Source organism: Lolium rigidum, chromosome 1, assembly GCF_022539505.1.
Source record: "Lolium rigidum isolate FL_2022 chromosome 1, APGP_CSIRO_Lrig_0.1, whole genome shotgun sequence".
NCBI lineage: Eukaryota > Viridiplantae > Streptophyta > Magnoliopsida > Poales > Poaceae > Lolium > Lolium rigidum.
Genome location: NC_061508.1, coordinates 215344381 through 215359970, shown reverse-complemented (window position 1 = coordinate 215359970; position 15590 = coordinate 215344381). Strand labels below are relative to the sequence as shown.

Here is a 15590-nt window from a genome sequence, read left to right as displayed (position 1 = left end):
AATTGAATTTGAAGTTGCTCATGAGACTTGGTAAGGGTAGATAATTCACTTTCCAAGGCCTTGTGAGCCTTTTCAAGTTTCTCCAACTCCTTAGTTAGTTTAACATGACCAACACCAAATTCAACCTTTTCCTTTTAAGCACATTAGATAAGGCAATAACATGATCACGCTCTTTAGTGAGGTTGGATAAGGTTTCATTTTGAGTTTCCTCAATGGATGACAACTTTTCATGTAGATCTTCTCTAAGTTCTTGCTCCTCTTCAAGAGCTTGAGACAAAGCACCAATATCATCGACATTTTCTCTCTCAAACCTCTCCTCGAGATCAAGAAGATCATTAGCATGTGCAAGCCTATCCAATAGAGCTTGGACATGATTTTTGGCTTCACCTTGCAAGTTAGAGATAAATTCATCCAAACTAACAATTTCTCTCTTTATGTTGAGACTCTCAATATCACACTCTGAAACAATAGTCTTGGAGATGGGTGTGGATAAAGTTGTTACCTCGGAGGTCTTGGCCATGAGGCACTTGTTGAGGTTGAAGGAGAGGTTCTCATTGGGAGATTCAAAGAGAGATGTCATAAGGGTAGAGGCACTAGTGGCCTTCTCACTCAATGTGTCTTCGTGAGCATCTTCTTCATCTCCGGAAACACGATCTTGAGAAGTCTTGACCGTAAGACATCTTGCATTGTTGGAGGAGTCCTCATTGGGGGATTCAAAGAGTTATGATGAAGGTGTGGATATGATAGCAATGGCGGCCACCTCACTTCTTGTGTCGTCTTTGTCATCTTCTTCTTCTCCAGAAGAATATTCCTCACGGGCAATCAACACATACTTTGATGGCTTCTTGCAAATGTCATAGCCACTTTTCTTGACGAATGGATTCTTGCGAGGAGCCTTTGACTTGTCCTTAAGGATGAACTTCCCACCATGATATTCTCTATTCTCATATGGGCACTCAGCAATGAAGTGATCTTGGTTACCACAATTGTAGCAAGTTCTTTGATTTCCCTTTAACTTGTACTTGGAAGGGTCTCTCCAAAAGGATTTTGTGAGAAGAGCAATGTGACCATGTAGATCACGTATGAGTTCTTCAGAGTGCCCCTCATACTTAGTTTCCCTCAAATTTTCTTCATCCTCTTCATAAACATGTGCCTTCAAGGCAAGGTTTTCACTTCTCTTCATCTCAATGGCCCGGGCACGAATATCAACCGCAATCTTTGACTCAATCTTGAAAGCATCCATTTCTTGCATGACATCATTGGAGGTTTTGCTCAAAGTTGTGCTTGTTTTTTAAGATCCTTAGATCGGCTGGTTCAAAGGGCAAGAGAGCATTGATGTACTTCCTCTTGATTCAATCATCATCAACATAAGTGGCACCAATGTCTCGAAAGGTGATAGCAAGAGCCTTGAGGCGGCGGTACGTATCCCGATGATTTCCACCATCTTACATGTAGAATCCTTCGGTTTTATTGCCAATATCTTGGAAATTATTTTGCCTCATGCTTGAGCTTCCAGGGAATACTTCGGCGAGAATATCCCAAGCATCCTTGGCGGTGGTACCCTTCTCGATGTAGGGTCTGTCATCCTCACTAACGGCTTGTTGAATCATGTGTAAGGCGGTGGCATTGAGTTGACAATCAACCACTTCCCTACGAGGCAAACCATTAGGATTGTTAGGCTTATATCCTTCCACAACAATTCTCCATAGTTCAATACATGAAGAATTTAAATATGACTTCATCTTAGTTTTCCACAAGAAAAATGCATTAGGATTAAGTGACGGTGGATCTCCTTGTGGATTTATGCGAGGGTGAGGAACGGGAGGATCCGGAGAGTACACAGGCGGAGAAGCAACCGCCGAGTACACTTCGTTTGCATTAGGATCTATCTTGAGAGAGGACTCACCACTACCATCTTCATCCTTGGTTTCGGCCTTCGTAGGGGCACCAAGGGAGGTCTTATCCAAACTAGGAGTACCAACCTCGGTAGTGGTGGTAGGAGGGATAAGAGGTTTATTGGCTTGCATAAAGCTCATCAACATCTCTCTTAATTCACCCATGGAGTCATTCATCGAGGAGATTGACGATTTCAACTCCTTGATTTCCTCCATGGACGAGGGCTCCGAACTAGCAACCCCCTCCTCGGCCATACTCTCTTAGGCGGTAAAGCCTGAATAAGAGCCGATGCTCTGATACCAATTGAAAGGATCGTATGACACCTAGAGGGGGTGAATAGGTGCTACCTCAAATTTTAATTCTTTTTCAATTTACGCTTGACACAAAGGTAAATTCTCTAGATATGCAACTACGTGAATTCACCTATATGACAAGATACATGCAACAATACAAGATACAAGTAGTAAAGGCGGTAAGAGGATAGAGGTAACCGAGGTGGAGCACACAGAGAGACGATGATATGATTCCCTTAGTTCCTTCCTTGTAAAGGGAAGTACGTCTACGTTTGGAGGGGTGTAGTGCCACGAAGGCCAACCAACGGCACAAAGGTTCACCCTATTCTCCGGTGAGCAACGCCACAAAGGCCTAGCCCACGATCCACAAAGCGGTTGCCTTGAGGTCACAACCGGAACCTTTACACAAAGCTTGGGGCACACATCCACAACCGAATTGGAGGCTCCCAAGATGTAACCACGAAGCTTTACACGAAGAGTAGCTTCAAGGTCACGTCGGAAAGATCCACTAAGAATGTTTATGAAACACAAATTCCTTCGGTGGAAGTATAGATCTAGGTCTCCTCTACCAAATCCTCAAGTATGGTGAAGTTTGAGTGGGGGGGGGGGTAGAGAGATCTAGGAAATTTGAGCTCTAGCAATGGAGTTCCTTGAGATGTGCTTGAAGAGTTGACTCCATTGGGGAAGAAGGGGGTTTTATACCCCCCGTGGGGAATCCTGCCGTTGGAGCACTATGGCCGGTAGTACCGGCCAGGTTGGTTTTGTACTACCGGCCCCTGGTCGACGTGGCCACGCAGAGGAAGAGTTGTCGCGCACGAGAGAGGGGGACCGGTACCTCCGGCCGTTTCCGGGCGGTACTACCGGCCGAGCCAGGGCAGTACCTCCGGTCACGGTACCAGTCGTGGTACCGGCCGCGCGCCCAACTCCCTGGAAAACTTAGTGCAAGAAAGGGCTGGTTAGCGGTACCAGGGCGGTACCACATGCGATGGTTCCGGTGGAGGCACGACGGTGGTACCGGCCGTGCCCGACGGTACCTCCGGCCCCTGCCACCATTCCTCCCTTTTTCCTTCTTCCTTTTTCTTCTTTCTTTCTTTTGTTTCTTTATCTCTTTTCTTCCCATTTCTTCTTCCATTCTTTCACCCAAGTGAAGAACATTGCATTTCCTAGCTATAACATCTTGAAGCTCTTTAAACTTTTGGGCAACAATTTGACAATTATTATCATTGCTAAAATCCTACAATTCTTATACAAATGATTAGTTAAATACAACCGTTGTCATCAACACAAAAACCTACTTTAAGGAGATATGTTCTTTCACCAGCATAGGGCCGGATGTAATTCATATCCGGGGGGCGTATGTAAAATACTTCCGTCCCCCTTTCTGCACTTTGCCAACTCAAGATAAAGGGGCCAGATGAAAATCACTTCCGCGGGGCGGATGGAGATTCCGTCCGTCCCCATCTCTCGCAGCCGCCGCTAGGTACTTTTGAGCGCACGGGGCAGGATGGTCCGGACGCTCAGGGGGTGAATGATCAGGCCTGGGGAAACTTTCAGGCCTTCTCTTCACTTCCTCTCCGCACATACACATATCCTCAACAAGACCTCTCCCACCAATATCAAATATCAAACATCCAATTCAGACGAACCAGACATTGGTTGAATAACAAAAGGCGGGTCATCATCCGTAGTGCTAAAATTGATTCCTACAAACTTGAGCACATACGTTAAATTCTTATTCAAGTGCTGTTATCAAACATGCAAAACCGTAGAGATAGAGCATGCTCTTTCACCCGGGGAAACCAAACATTCCTCTGGGAAAGATTGCACCCGATGTAGTTTCGGGACACGAGAAAATTCAGACAAGAGAAGCTCGAGTTTGAGGTTATGGACTGGCCATCGCAATACCGTGCAATTCTCGGACGACCCGCATATGCATGGTTCATGGTGGTTCCTCGCTACACATACTTCCTGTTGAAGGTACCAGGACCCAATGGAATCATCGTAGTCAAATAAAGCTTTACCCTTTCAGATAATTGTGACATGGAATTCAACAAAATCTCCAAGTCCTTCGGCATGGCAACCGAATATGCAAAACTCAAAAACACAACCGATTACAATGTGCTGCCAGAGGCAGGTCGATCCTTGCCAGATCAAGCTTTCGACTCTACAAAAGATACGCGCGAGTTGTAGGTTCACCCGAGAGACCCGAAAAGACGACCTGAATCGCATCTAACCTTTCCATATCAAGGCTTTGGTATTTTATTGCGCGCGCGCACACCTTTATGTTAGTTTTCAACAGGATCCCGGGATGGAAGGAAGGAATGGAATCAATCAATGGAGGGGCTATTTTTGGAAACAAATACACTGATGGAAGGCCATTGAAGCAATAAAGATATTTACCTTAGCACTTGGGAAAAAGTAGCTGAGAAACCAATCAAAACAAAGCAATCTGGGAGTTTGGCGACCATTGGTATGACGGGGGACTGTCGTTACGGTGCGGTTGTACAACCCTCCACCACCTTCGCTTCTTCAAATAGTTTATCCCCGTGCAAACGAATGCGAGATCCAAATTCGTGGACACCAGAAAACTCACCTCCGGAAGGGATCTGGAGGGGGAACTACCATAAGGGAACCAATCCTCGCAACTACTCGGATCATTGAAGGCTTGGCATCATCTTCATCATCACCACACTTCATATCCATCATCTTCATCACCATTACCAATTCTTCACCTATCTTGTTGTATTTCCTAGACTTGTTTGTGGATTTGCACAATTATACATCCCTTTTCATGTACCTCATTCACCTTATAATTATTATGATGTTGTCTCACTCAATGAGTGAGTAGTTATTTTAGTTTTTAGGGAGATGGATAAACCCCTAGAAAATACTACGGTGTGAAATAAAGATGGTTATATTTTGTTTATGAATTATGGTTTAGTTCTCTCTTTTGATGTCGTATGAAGAGCTTAATGCAATGTTTGCCTTTTGGACAGAAGAGGGAATTACTTCTAGGCATGTGGTGGTAAGGAGGCGTCAAGTGAAACCCTCACACCGATCTATCATCATGTGACTAGAGGGGATAGAAAGGGGACTCACAAAGCCTATTCATATCCACCGGTTCTTGGTTGAACCCTCAATAGTTTGTGCACTGAGGTGTGTCTTCCCAGGTACACGACTGTGGTTATGAAGGGTGGTTGATCAGCTGGTCTGCAATCACCCACTTAGGTGCTCCTCCTTCATACATGCATGACTAAAATATGATAACATATAGTTGAAACACCAAACTTAAATGCTAGTGGTAAATCCTACATTCCCCGAGAACATCTTAGCCCTTTGCAGTTTCAATCTTTTTCACACTGTGTTGTTCTTCATCCTATTAGTTATTTTAGTTTACTTGAATCACTATTCAAATCACCTTTCGATCACTCATAATTTTCTACTTGAAATAGAAGTCAACCCATTTTTTTATTTAGTATTAGTAGCAAAGAACTCTTAAAGCCGCTATCGGTAGGCTCTTTGTGGGGACCGATGCTCTTAATTCAAAGCTAGCTACACCTACCTGTGCACTTGGAGTTATCAGAGGGTGACCTCCTAGTTGGCTTGTATGTTGGTGCTTCGGTGACCTCTTTGTGGAAGATCGTGAAGAGTCTCAGACTTCTCCCATGGAGCTTGTGAAGTGGTTATGGAGCTTGCCATCTCTGGAGTGGTGGAAAAGCTTGCCATAAGGAACGTTCCTTTGTATTTCGTGGAATTGGCTTGGAGAAGAAGGTGAGCCTTCGTGGAGTTCACGAGACCTTCGTGGTAACCCGTATCTCTCCAACATGATGTACCTCACTTCGTGTGAGGGAACATGGGAATACATCTTCTTCTCCGTGTGCCTCAATTATCTCTATACCCGAGTTCACTTTTCTTGTGATAGCCATCTTGCTTAAATCACTTAGTTCAACCTAGCTTATTTAGGTTTTGTGCTTGTAAAATAAACGTTAGTTTAATTTCGCATTCTTACAGTCCAAAACCGTATTTAAAAAAATGCATATTCACCCCCTCTAGACGATATATCGTCCTTTCGCAGGTACATTAGTGTCATACTTCAAAGTAAAAAAACAACCATGTACATGTGTGAGATAGAGAAATCCCCAAATATTTGGCTAATAGAGACATTCCCAGATGCGATAATCATATCTCGATCAACAAGCACGTACTGCATGGGACGAAATCGAGATATTCATAGATCACGTACACGTACCAGCATGTCATGCAGTCCAGCTCTAGCCCTCGGGGTAGCTCTTGATCAGTCGATGCCGCCGCCGCCCGCTGAAGCTTTCATGGAGAGGTGGAGCGGTTAAAGAGAAAGTGGGGACATGCCGGTGATAAAACACGATTATTAAGCTTTTCCGTGGTGGGGCACACCTATCGGCTAGATGTTCTTGAGCAGCCTCCCGTTATGGATGCCCTATCGGCGAGATACACTTGAGAAACATCCCATGTAGGATCCACGATGTAGGATTATGTAACTTTATTCATCTACCATGGCATTTCCTCTTGCCGGGATATCTTGGCACCTACCACGACACTAATATGTGTCGTTATTGAGCGTGCCACGATCCATAATTTTTTGCCCCCTTTATAGACACCGAGAAATATTCTGCTGGCCAAAAAAACTTTTTGCAGGTACTTTTTGCGTGCGTGATCCGAAAAATCCTGTGGGTAAGGGGGTATTTTTTTGTAGTGTACCCAAGATGGAACAATTCGTCCTCGAAGCTTGAGCATGGTGTTGTAGAGTTTCATGGTCATGATTAAAATAAATGTAAAGGTAAGAGTAGGTCATTTCCATGCAACTTATGACCTTTGCTTTTCATTGTGCATATGAATGTAAAAAATAGGTTTGAGTACTCCTTTGATTCATAGGATTTGCATAGAAAGTGTGCAGTATTTGGATCCTATGGAAAACTTTCCAACGTAAATTGTTTGATTCAAAGGAGCATATCTCATAGGAACCGATCATGTAGGAATTTTGTAGTACAAATCCGATACAAAAAAAGCATGAGCTCATATCTTATGAAAATTTCCTTTGATACTATCAAAGACATTTCTCATATGATTCAAGTAGACATGACATGTCAATCCTATATCTTTTATATTTCTATGTTTTTTCTATCCTAGAAATCAAAGGAGCCATGAGTGGATTGTAGAACCCCTTTAATTTCTCTATGAAACCTAAACCAAGAATTGCTTTGATGGATAAATAGTGCCATCAAAGAATTTTTTTCTGTTCCGATGGTTTTGCCCCAACATTGCTATGAACCAAACATGCCCTGTTATTGTTCGTATGTGGTGTTTTCTTCGATTCTGATCTGCTTACGATAAATAAAATCGAATCACTTGCTTAAGAAAAAGAGGACGGGTACTATCTTGCATCCGAACTTTTGTGCTCCTTGTGGTGTGGTTTGTTTGGTTGGGATCCACAAGTGCAGCAAGTGCGGACCCAACCTACACCTACTAGTGCGCCTCCATCTCCGACCACGCCACGGCAACCCAGGACCAAGCTTCCCTCCCTGCGACTCGCCTTCCCGCTTCCGTCGTCAACCAAATCAACCACCCCATTCGCCACCACCGCCCACCGGCACCGGACGCGCCCCCCTCCTCCCCGGAGCTCTCCACCCCGCCCCAGCCCCGCTGCGCGCGGATCGATCCCCCCACCGGCCGCGGCACCGATTCGCCCGAGCGATCGGGGCAGCCCTCGCCCGCCCATGCTTCCCCGGGCGGCCGCGGACGAGATATGAGCCGGCGCGGAACCGCCGCCGCCGCCGCCCTCCTAGATGGACCCCTCCGATCGCCCCGCCGTCGTCTTCGACAACGGCACAGGGTAAAACTCCCAATCCCTCCGCCCGACCCCGCTCGCGTGATTCGCGTCTGCGCCTGCATCAGTAGCTAGGTTTTACTCCTTTTTTGTTCTCTCCCGTTTGTGCGGGCGCAGGAAGGCGAGTGTGTCTTCCTGGTGTTCCCACTGACCGCGGTAGGTGGTGAAATGGTAGTAGGTCGGATCGGGCTGCCGATTGGCTTGGGAACAAATGTGCTTCGTGACTTCGTGTCATGCGACCTCGCTCCTTAATTGGGAGGCAACATTCACAGTAGTAGCTTGAGTGATCTAGCGTGCGGTGAACCTGAACCTATAATACAAACCACGCTCATTGATGGGTGTTATTAGAGGAAAAAGAGTACTACTATGATGTACCCAAGGTAGTAATAATTATTCAAAAGTGGGTTGACGGACTTACTACTACAGCCATCTTATTTTCATCGTTACTTGAACTAGGTATCGGTCCATTCAGCGCCGGTAATGCAGTATTTGTCTGTTTAATGCTGGATCTATCAACTCAACATCCAGAGATATTACCCATTTCATGTGCGATTCTTTTGTTCGACAAACGAAACTGTTTCTACCTTTTGGGATTATCTTTGTCGAAAAAAACCTTTTGAGATTATATCTGTAATGTTGTTCAAGTGCTTTATCTTAACATTATCGTTGCTGTTAGACTGTAGTCTACTGTGAAGTACTATAGCGTGTCTTCTCTGATGTATTATGTGTATTATTACATGCAAAAGAAAGCGATAGAAGGCAGGACATAACTGCCCGCACGCAAATTATGTGGCACGGTACATAATTTGTGTGTTTCTATGTGTAGGTATAGCAAGCTTGGGTTCGCTGGCAATTCTGAACCAACTTTCACCATCCCTACCGTAGTAGCTGTCAATGAATCTTTCTTGGACCAATCAGAGCAGTGCAGCAGTGCGAATTGGTTAGCACAGTACAATGCAGGTGTCATGGCCGACCTTGATTTTTTTATCGGGGACGAGGCTCTCTCGCATTTCAAATCTAGTGGCCTGTACAGTTCAAGAAGCCCAATTCATCATGGTCAGGTATGCATATATACATTTTCATTCGTTATTACGCTGTCCTTCGTTTGTGCAATATGCCACCATGTCATGTCCCTCTCTCTGCTTTCCAGGTTAATGATTGGGATACAATGGAGAGATTCTGGCAGCAATCCATTTTCAATTATCTACGCTGCAATCCTGAAGAACACTATTTCCTTCTTACGGATAGCCCCGTCAGTACGCCTGAAAGTCGTGAATGTATGGGAGAAATAATGTTTGAGACCTTTAATGTCCCTGGTCTATATATTTCTGTCCAATCTGTGCTCAGCCTCTCTGCTGGATTTGCGTATCTGAAAAGTCTTTCTGAAGAGGAGTCAGATTCTGAGGTAGGTCTTGAATCACCTCCTTTCATGCTTATGTTTATCAAGTATGGTTATCAACATGTGGACTTCATCTTTTTCACTGGAACACACTGCCTTGTGAACGATTTAACAGATTGCCAATGTAAAATCCTCGTATTATTCTCATACCGATTAAGATAGATTCCCCTTTAACAAATTTAGACCATAGTTCCTTGCATCTTCTGACAAAATCGCAGTTCATTTTTGGTTAACACTACACATGCATACCTGTTGCTTGCCAGCCCCTGGAACCTCTATATCACTTTGGGCATATATTTTTCTATATCACTTTGGACATATATCCCAGTATGAACCATGGAGTTTTTTGAGCGTAAATAAAACCTGAAATAAATGAAACCATTTTGTGGCAATCATAAAATTACTGCTATTTTTTATCACTTGCTGGTGCCATAGTGAGCGCTTATTAACTTACTGCCAGCTAAAATTTGTCTTTACTGGGAATTCGTATTGTGAAGCTCTGCAAAGATATTTTTGTTATTTATTGTGTTCTAGGCATAAATAGCAGCAAAGAATATGCAAAATCACATACAACTGCAAACTCAATGCTTATTTAAACTCTAGGAGAAATGAACATTGATAAAGTAGACTCATCTAAACAACAAGTGTTCTGGCAGGATATAACAGTTCTCACTAAATTTGACCAATATATTTTGTCAGTCTGATATGACAGGTGTAGTAGTTGACATTGGGGATGGAGCCCCACATATTGTGCCAGTTGTTAACGGCTATGTAATTGGGAGCAGCATAAAGTCTTTTCCTCTATCTGGAAGTGATGTAACTCAGTTTGTTCTGCAGCTCTTACAGGTATTTAATGTTCTTCCCACGTTTTCTAGGGTTACATTAAGGTGTCAAAGTTCTTTTGCTGTTCATAAATAGGTTCTGTATCTAGCAGTGGTATATTGTAAGTACTCCCTCTGTTTGGTTTTATAAGACGTTTAAGGTCTTTTGAAGGTTCATTCGCTTTTGTGTGTATCTAGTCTATTTTTAGTGTGTAGATTCACTCCTTCTGATTTGTATCTAGTCTACTTTAAAAGTGTCTAAAACATCTTATATTACTGTACTAAGGGAGTACATTAGTAGAAGCGAGTTTGTGCAGTATTTTACTAAACCAGAACAGTTGAATAGCAATTTACTAAATTATGGAATTTGAGTGTTAGATGCAAGTAGGCCACCATTAGGGTACCCTGTACTCACTTTACTCATTGGAAAAGTTAGGTTCAATTTTTTGAAGAGGGTAGAGGGTGCCCTAATGTTGACGCAGTTGCATCTATATTTCGGTGGTATGGAGTTACCTAGAGAATTGAATTTTATCGCTAGAAGTTTTTATTTGTAGGATTGCTTTACCCTAACAAGAGATCATCACTTATTTTGTAGGTACTTCAGTAAATATTTCTTACTGTTATAATATTTGTTTGGATAGTTCAACGATAGTGATAATTGGATAACACTACAAGTTGGTCAACAATTTCAAAATGATTCTTAATCAGTTAAATAATTTCATGGGTTAGCTTTGTGAAGCCTCCTGATCAATATTCACGTTAGTGGATAGGCCCTCGATCGGTTGTGCATTATTGCTTGTCATTCTGACGTTAGTTTTGCGCTTGCCTGAACGGATGGTTTGATTGATCAGCTTGGAAGAATTTCCATTCCTTTTGTAAGGATATCTGAGGTTCCAGTCTCCCCAATATTTTGCCTGCAGACCTTACATGATCCACAAGAAATTAATTTTGTTAACATGATCTATCATGAAGCATTGCTATTTGTTATTTGAACCACACGAATATAGAAAAAATTGAACCATAGCTATTTACTAGTGCTACCGTAGTATTTGAGTGGCCTGTTAATCTAAATTGTAATTTAATGAATACTGATTGAATGAAAATACATACTTTAAGATGGAAAATTGGAATTTGCTTGTTGCCATCTGGGTAAGAACTCCATTTTGCTGCAAAACCACAACATGTCATCTGCCCTCAATATTTAGTTGTGGTCCATTCTGCAGAAGCTAGCGAAACATGATATTCTGTCCAATCACAAATGTTTGTCGATATTGGATTTGGCCTAGTCAGACATTTTAAAATTTGACCATCTCTATGAATATGAAGATATGACTAGATCCATTATGAAAATATACTCAAGCAACATATATTAATATAAATCGGCGGTCGAAGTTTCATCTTGAATACCCTGGGTCCCCAAAACAGCATATACTGGTGATCAGAGGCAGTGGATTTCTGCACGTACATGACTGCTTCTATGATTATTAAGACTTGTATTATAATAAAAAATGTTGTTAGTACTTACTACCATCTTGCAATATGCAGGAAAGAGGTGAGCTTCTTCCACCTGATGATGCTTTGGATATAGCTCGTAGGGTGAAAGAAACGTATTGCTATACTTCCTCAGACATTGTCAAGGTATTGTGTTGCTTAGAACTAATGTCTTGATTTTATGTGTTTTGTCCTTTACTGCCCAATGATCACAAGTATATTATTCAGTGGAATAGTTGAGACTTAAATTTTCTCCATGTAAGCCAAAATTTAAAATATATTCTCTCTGCAGAAATTACTATTGAAATGTGTTTATTTTGTCATGGAACTGGTTTACATGCTGCATATATTTTCTTGTGTTACTTTAATAATGACTAACACCTACCTTTCGGGCTTTTCTTTTGCAATGCCAACTCATTTATGCATTCATTTCTGTATGAATTCATGTGTTCACAAATATGATATGGGGTTATTGATCGAACTCTACAACTTCAGGAGTTCAAGAAACTTGACAGCAAGCCTAGTAAATATGTCAAACAATGGTCCGCAGTCAAACCAAAGACTGGGGTTCCGTACACATTTGACATTGGATATGAGCGTTTTCTTGGACCAGAGGTTTGTCCGTGCTCAGTATTTTTATACTTATCCACTGTACTTATTTTGGTTTACACTATTGGATTAAAACTACATAGTATGGTGGAACATTTATGGTTACTTGAAGAAATCATTTCACTCTTTAAGATCTTCAGTAATAAGGAAAACAATGGGGGTTTAAATGTGTGAAAGTGCTAATATGATGGTTCACATGTTAAGCTCTTGTCAGCAGGCATCAGAGCAATGGATGCTGTTGTTTGTTTAAACTTGAAGGCTGCAGTACCTTATGTACTTATAGAATCATCTGACTGGAAGACAGGTTGACTAATATATTGGGAACTGGGATCATGTTTCGGTTATTCATAAATACTCCCTCCGTTCCATTTTATAGGACATTTGGCAACCAATTAAGCCTGCCTTATAAAACGGGAACAGAGGAACTAAACAATAAGTAGCTCAGGATTGTTCCAGGGCTATGGTTTAGCATTGGTATAGGTAGGTTATGAAATATTCTAGAAGCTCTAAAGAAATCCAGGTGTTAATAACTCCATGTTTGTTTCCCTGTGAGCTTAATGTTGTTGGTTGTTACATGTTTTATTAGAAGAAAGAGGTGACAGTTTCCATGTGCACTTGCTCTTGAAAACTTGACACAAGAAGAGTAGATGGAATCAGGTGTAATTCTGTAATTACACTAATGCAGATCTTCTTCCATCCTGAGATGTACTCTGCTGATTTCTCCACTCCTTTACCTGAACTGATTGATAGCTGTGTTCAATCTGCACCAATTGACACGAGGAGAGCTTTGTATAAGGTGCTTTCTTTGAGCTCTGCAGACATCTAAGAATAAGCCAATAAGGAGTGACATGCTGATAATGTGATACTGTATGAAATCTGCACTATTTGCAGAATATTGTATTGTCTGGTGGAACTACCATGTTTAAAGACTTCCACAAGAGACTCCAAAATAATATAAAGAAGATAGTAGATGATCGTGTTGCTGCAACTAATGCCCGTCATCATGTGGAAGTGAAAGTAAGTACAGCAATGCTTGGTTCTCTATTAATGGCATGAATAGTTGGTTTTTTCTATATATGTTCATATTTCAATGTAAGCCTGCTGTAATCAATAGTCTACATGTGACTGATTATGTGTATGTTTCATTTGTCTATTATTGTGATGTCAGCCTGTTGAGGTCAACGTGGTCACCCATCCTATACAGAGCTATGCAGTTTGGTTCGGGGGTTCAGTAGCTGCATCTAGCCCTGAATTTTTTGAGGTACCTGTCACTTGACACTTCATTTCACATGCAGAAGTGGATAACAGTGCGTATATTTCTGCTATATTAACTGTTACATGTCGGTAAAAGGCCAAGGTTCAGTTGGAAGTCATTCAGTTCGTGTTACTACTGATGGTGCTATTTTTAATTGGGCTATTCATTCAATCATACTTATTGTCCACATGAATAAATTGATATATACATGGAATTAAGTGCTTTATCTGTTCTCATTCAGTCCTGCCACACGAAGGAAGAGTATGAGGAACATGGAGCAAGCATCTGCCGAACAAGCACCGTTTTCAAAGGGATGTACTGAAGTTCTTTTTTTTGTAGCGCTACTAGGTTTTTCCAAATAGAATAGAGTCAAAATTGATTCTTCATTTAGCATCATTGGGGCCATTAGATTGGTAGCTCAATATGTAGCTCTCTGTTCTGTAACCCATGTTGTGTATAGCCAGCACTCTCCCCGTTCCAGGTGCATATTTATAGCCAATTTTCGTGGTACACGCATTTTCCCCAATTGTTCAGACTGGCTGAAAGAGTTTTGCTATGTATGGCGCTGTGTCCTGACTGCTGAGCACTATAGGTGTTTCTTTGGCTACGGCGACGTTCTTTCACTGCTTGATTGGAATGCTAGAAGTAATTGGAGTTTTTTTTGTACAGAGATTTTATTAAAATCAGCAGCACTTTACAGAAAGTAGCTTGAAAGGATTCACGCTTAGATCAGAGAGGATATCTCTGCCTGGACAAAGACCTACATCCTGACATAGGCATCTTGATACAGATGCAGAGTTAATCCTTGTAGCTTTAACATTCAGGTTTCTTGAGATATTCTTGACCCTGTTTGCTTAAATTGAAGAGGATGCTTGAATGGTCGCCAACTGAGGCCTGATCTCCCAATCGAGGAATCTGCACTGGTGTACTTGGCACGAGGGAACAATTTATTCCAACACAAGTTGAAAACCGAACAAGCTCGTCAAACACCTGTAGAAAAATGATCTTTCGTACCGATTTCAAGGGGGCTTTGGTACCGGTTTTGGTAACTGGTACTAATGAATCGAGACTAAAGCCTCCCTCTTTGATACCGGTTCCTTACGAACCGATATTAAAAGTGCCTCCACGTGGGCACGGAGTAGCCCGCGGGGCTGGAGTCCTTTGGTACCGGTTTGTAACACGAATTAGTACGAAAAGCTATTTCGTTAAAAAAATTATCCATTTTTAATTATTTTTCTCTCCCTCTTTTTTTTTTCTTCAAAATTTCTAGTATTTCAGTTAGTCTCTAACTACACTTAATCTCTAGTCGTTAAACTTTCCGGTCGGTCACTCATCTTCCCACTACTTCAGCACTAGCACGCTTAACTTCCGAGTTCCTTCCCGTCCCGCTTCCAAGTGCTTCGCACATATGTTGTTGATAGTAGTATTAATATGTTGGTCGATGTCGCACTTCTATATTGTTTAAATTCCAAATAATTTTTTTAATAAACAAAAGTAATGATGTAATAATAATGTTGAATAAATAAATAAAATTAACTTTTTAATTTGTATTATTTTTAGTTATTTTTAAATTTTTAATATTTTTTTGCCAAACCTAAAACCTGAATTTTTGAAAATCTTATAATTTTCTGAAAGTAATAGTAATCTTTATGCAGCATGCAATTATTAATTTTATTTTTTTTAAAAAATATATAAAATCCTAAATTTCTGGAAAAAACTAAATCTTCCTGCTTTCATATTTTCATTTGGAATTTTGAGAATCTAAAAATTGGCTAATCGGGTAAACTCGAGTGGATTCGGATGTAACTTTTTCCCACGATCATTTTGATATATTATACGCTTTTTTCCGACGTCGTATACAAAAGTTGATGCCATTTTACCTTTTTGTAAAAAAATTATGAAAAAAGTCGAAATTCAAATTTATTATTTTTTTCCTAATAGTAGGTTGTGTAACATATATGAA

General features: G+C 41.4%; 1 protein-coding gene across 1 annotated transcript; it reads left to right on the top strand.

Moving 5' to 3' along the window:
• The first annotated feature begins 7936 nt into the window (after positions 1-7936).
• LOC124689774 (actin-related protein 3-like) lies at positions 7937-14162 on the top strand. Its single transcript, XM_047223248.1, has 10 exons — positions 7937-8058; positions 8879-9113; positions 9203-9457; positions 10151-10297; positions 11818-11910; positions 12259-12378; positions 13058-13168; positions 13264-13389; positions 13541-13633; positions 13869-14162. The coding sequence occupies exons 1-10, from the start codon at positions 8012-8014 to the stop codon at positions 13947-13949; spliced, it is 1308 nt and encodes a 435-aa protein (XP_047079204.1). The 5' UTR covers positions 7937-8011; the 3' UTR covers positions 13950-14162.
• The last annotated feature ends 1428 nt before the right edge of the window (positions 14163-15590 follow it).

Bases quoted from the DNA above. Each gene is read 5' to 3' on its own strand.
- LOC124689774 (XM_047223248.1), top strand. From the start codon at position 8,012: ATGGACCCCTCCGATCGCCCCGCCGTCGTCTTCGACAACGGCACAGG. The intron at 11,911-12,258 runs GTATTGTGTTGC...CTACAACTTCAG, and splicing joins CTTCCTCAGACATTGTCAAG to GAGTTCAAGAAACTTGACAG. The intron at 12,379-13,057 runs GTTTGTCCGTGC...ACACTAATGCAG, and splicing joins AGCGTTTTCTTGGACCAGAG to ATCTTCTTCCATCCTGAGAT.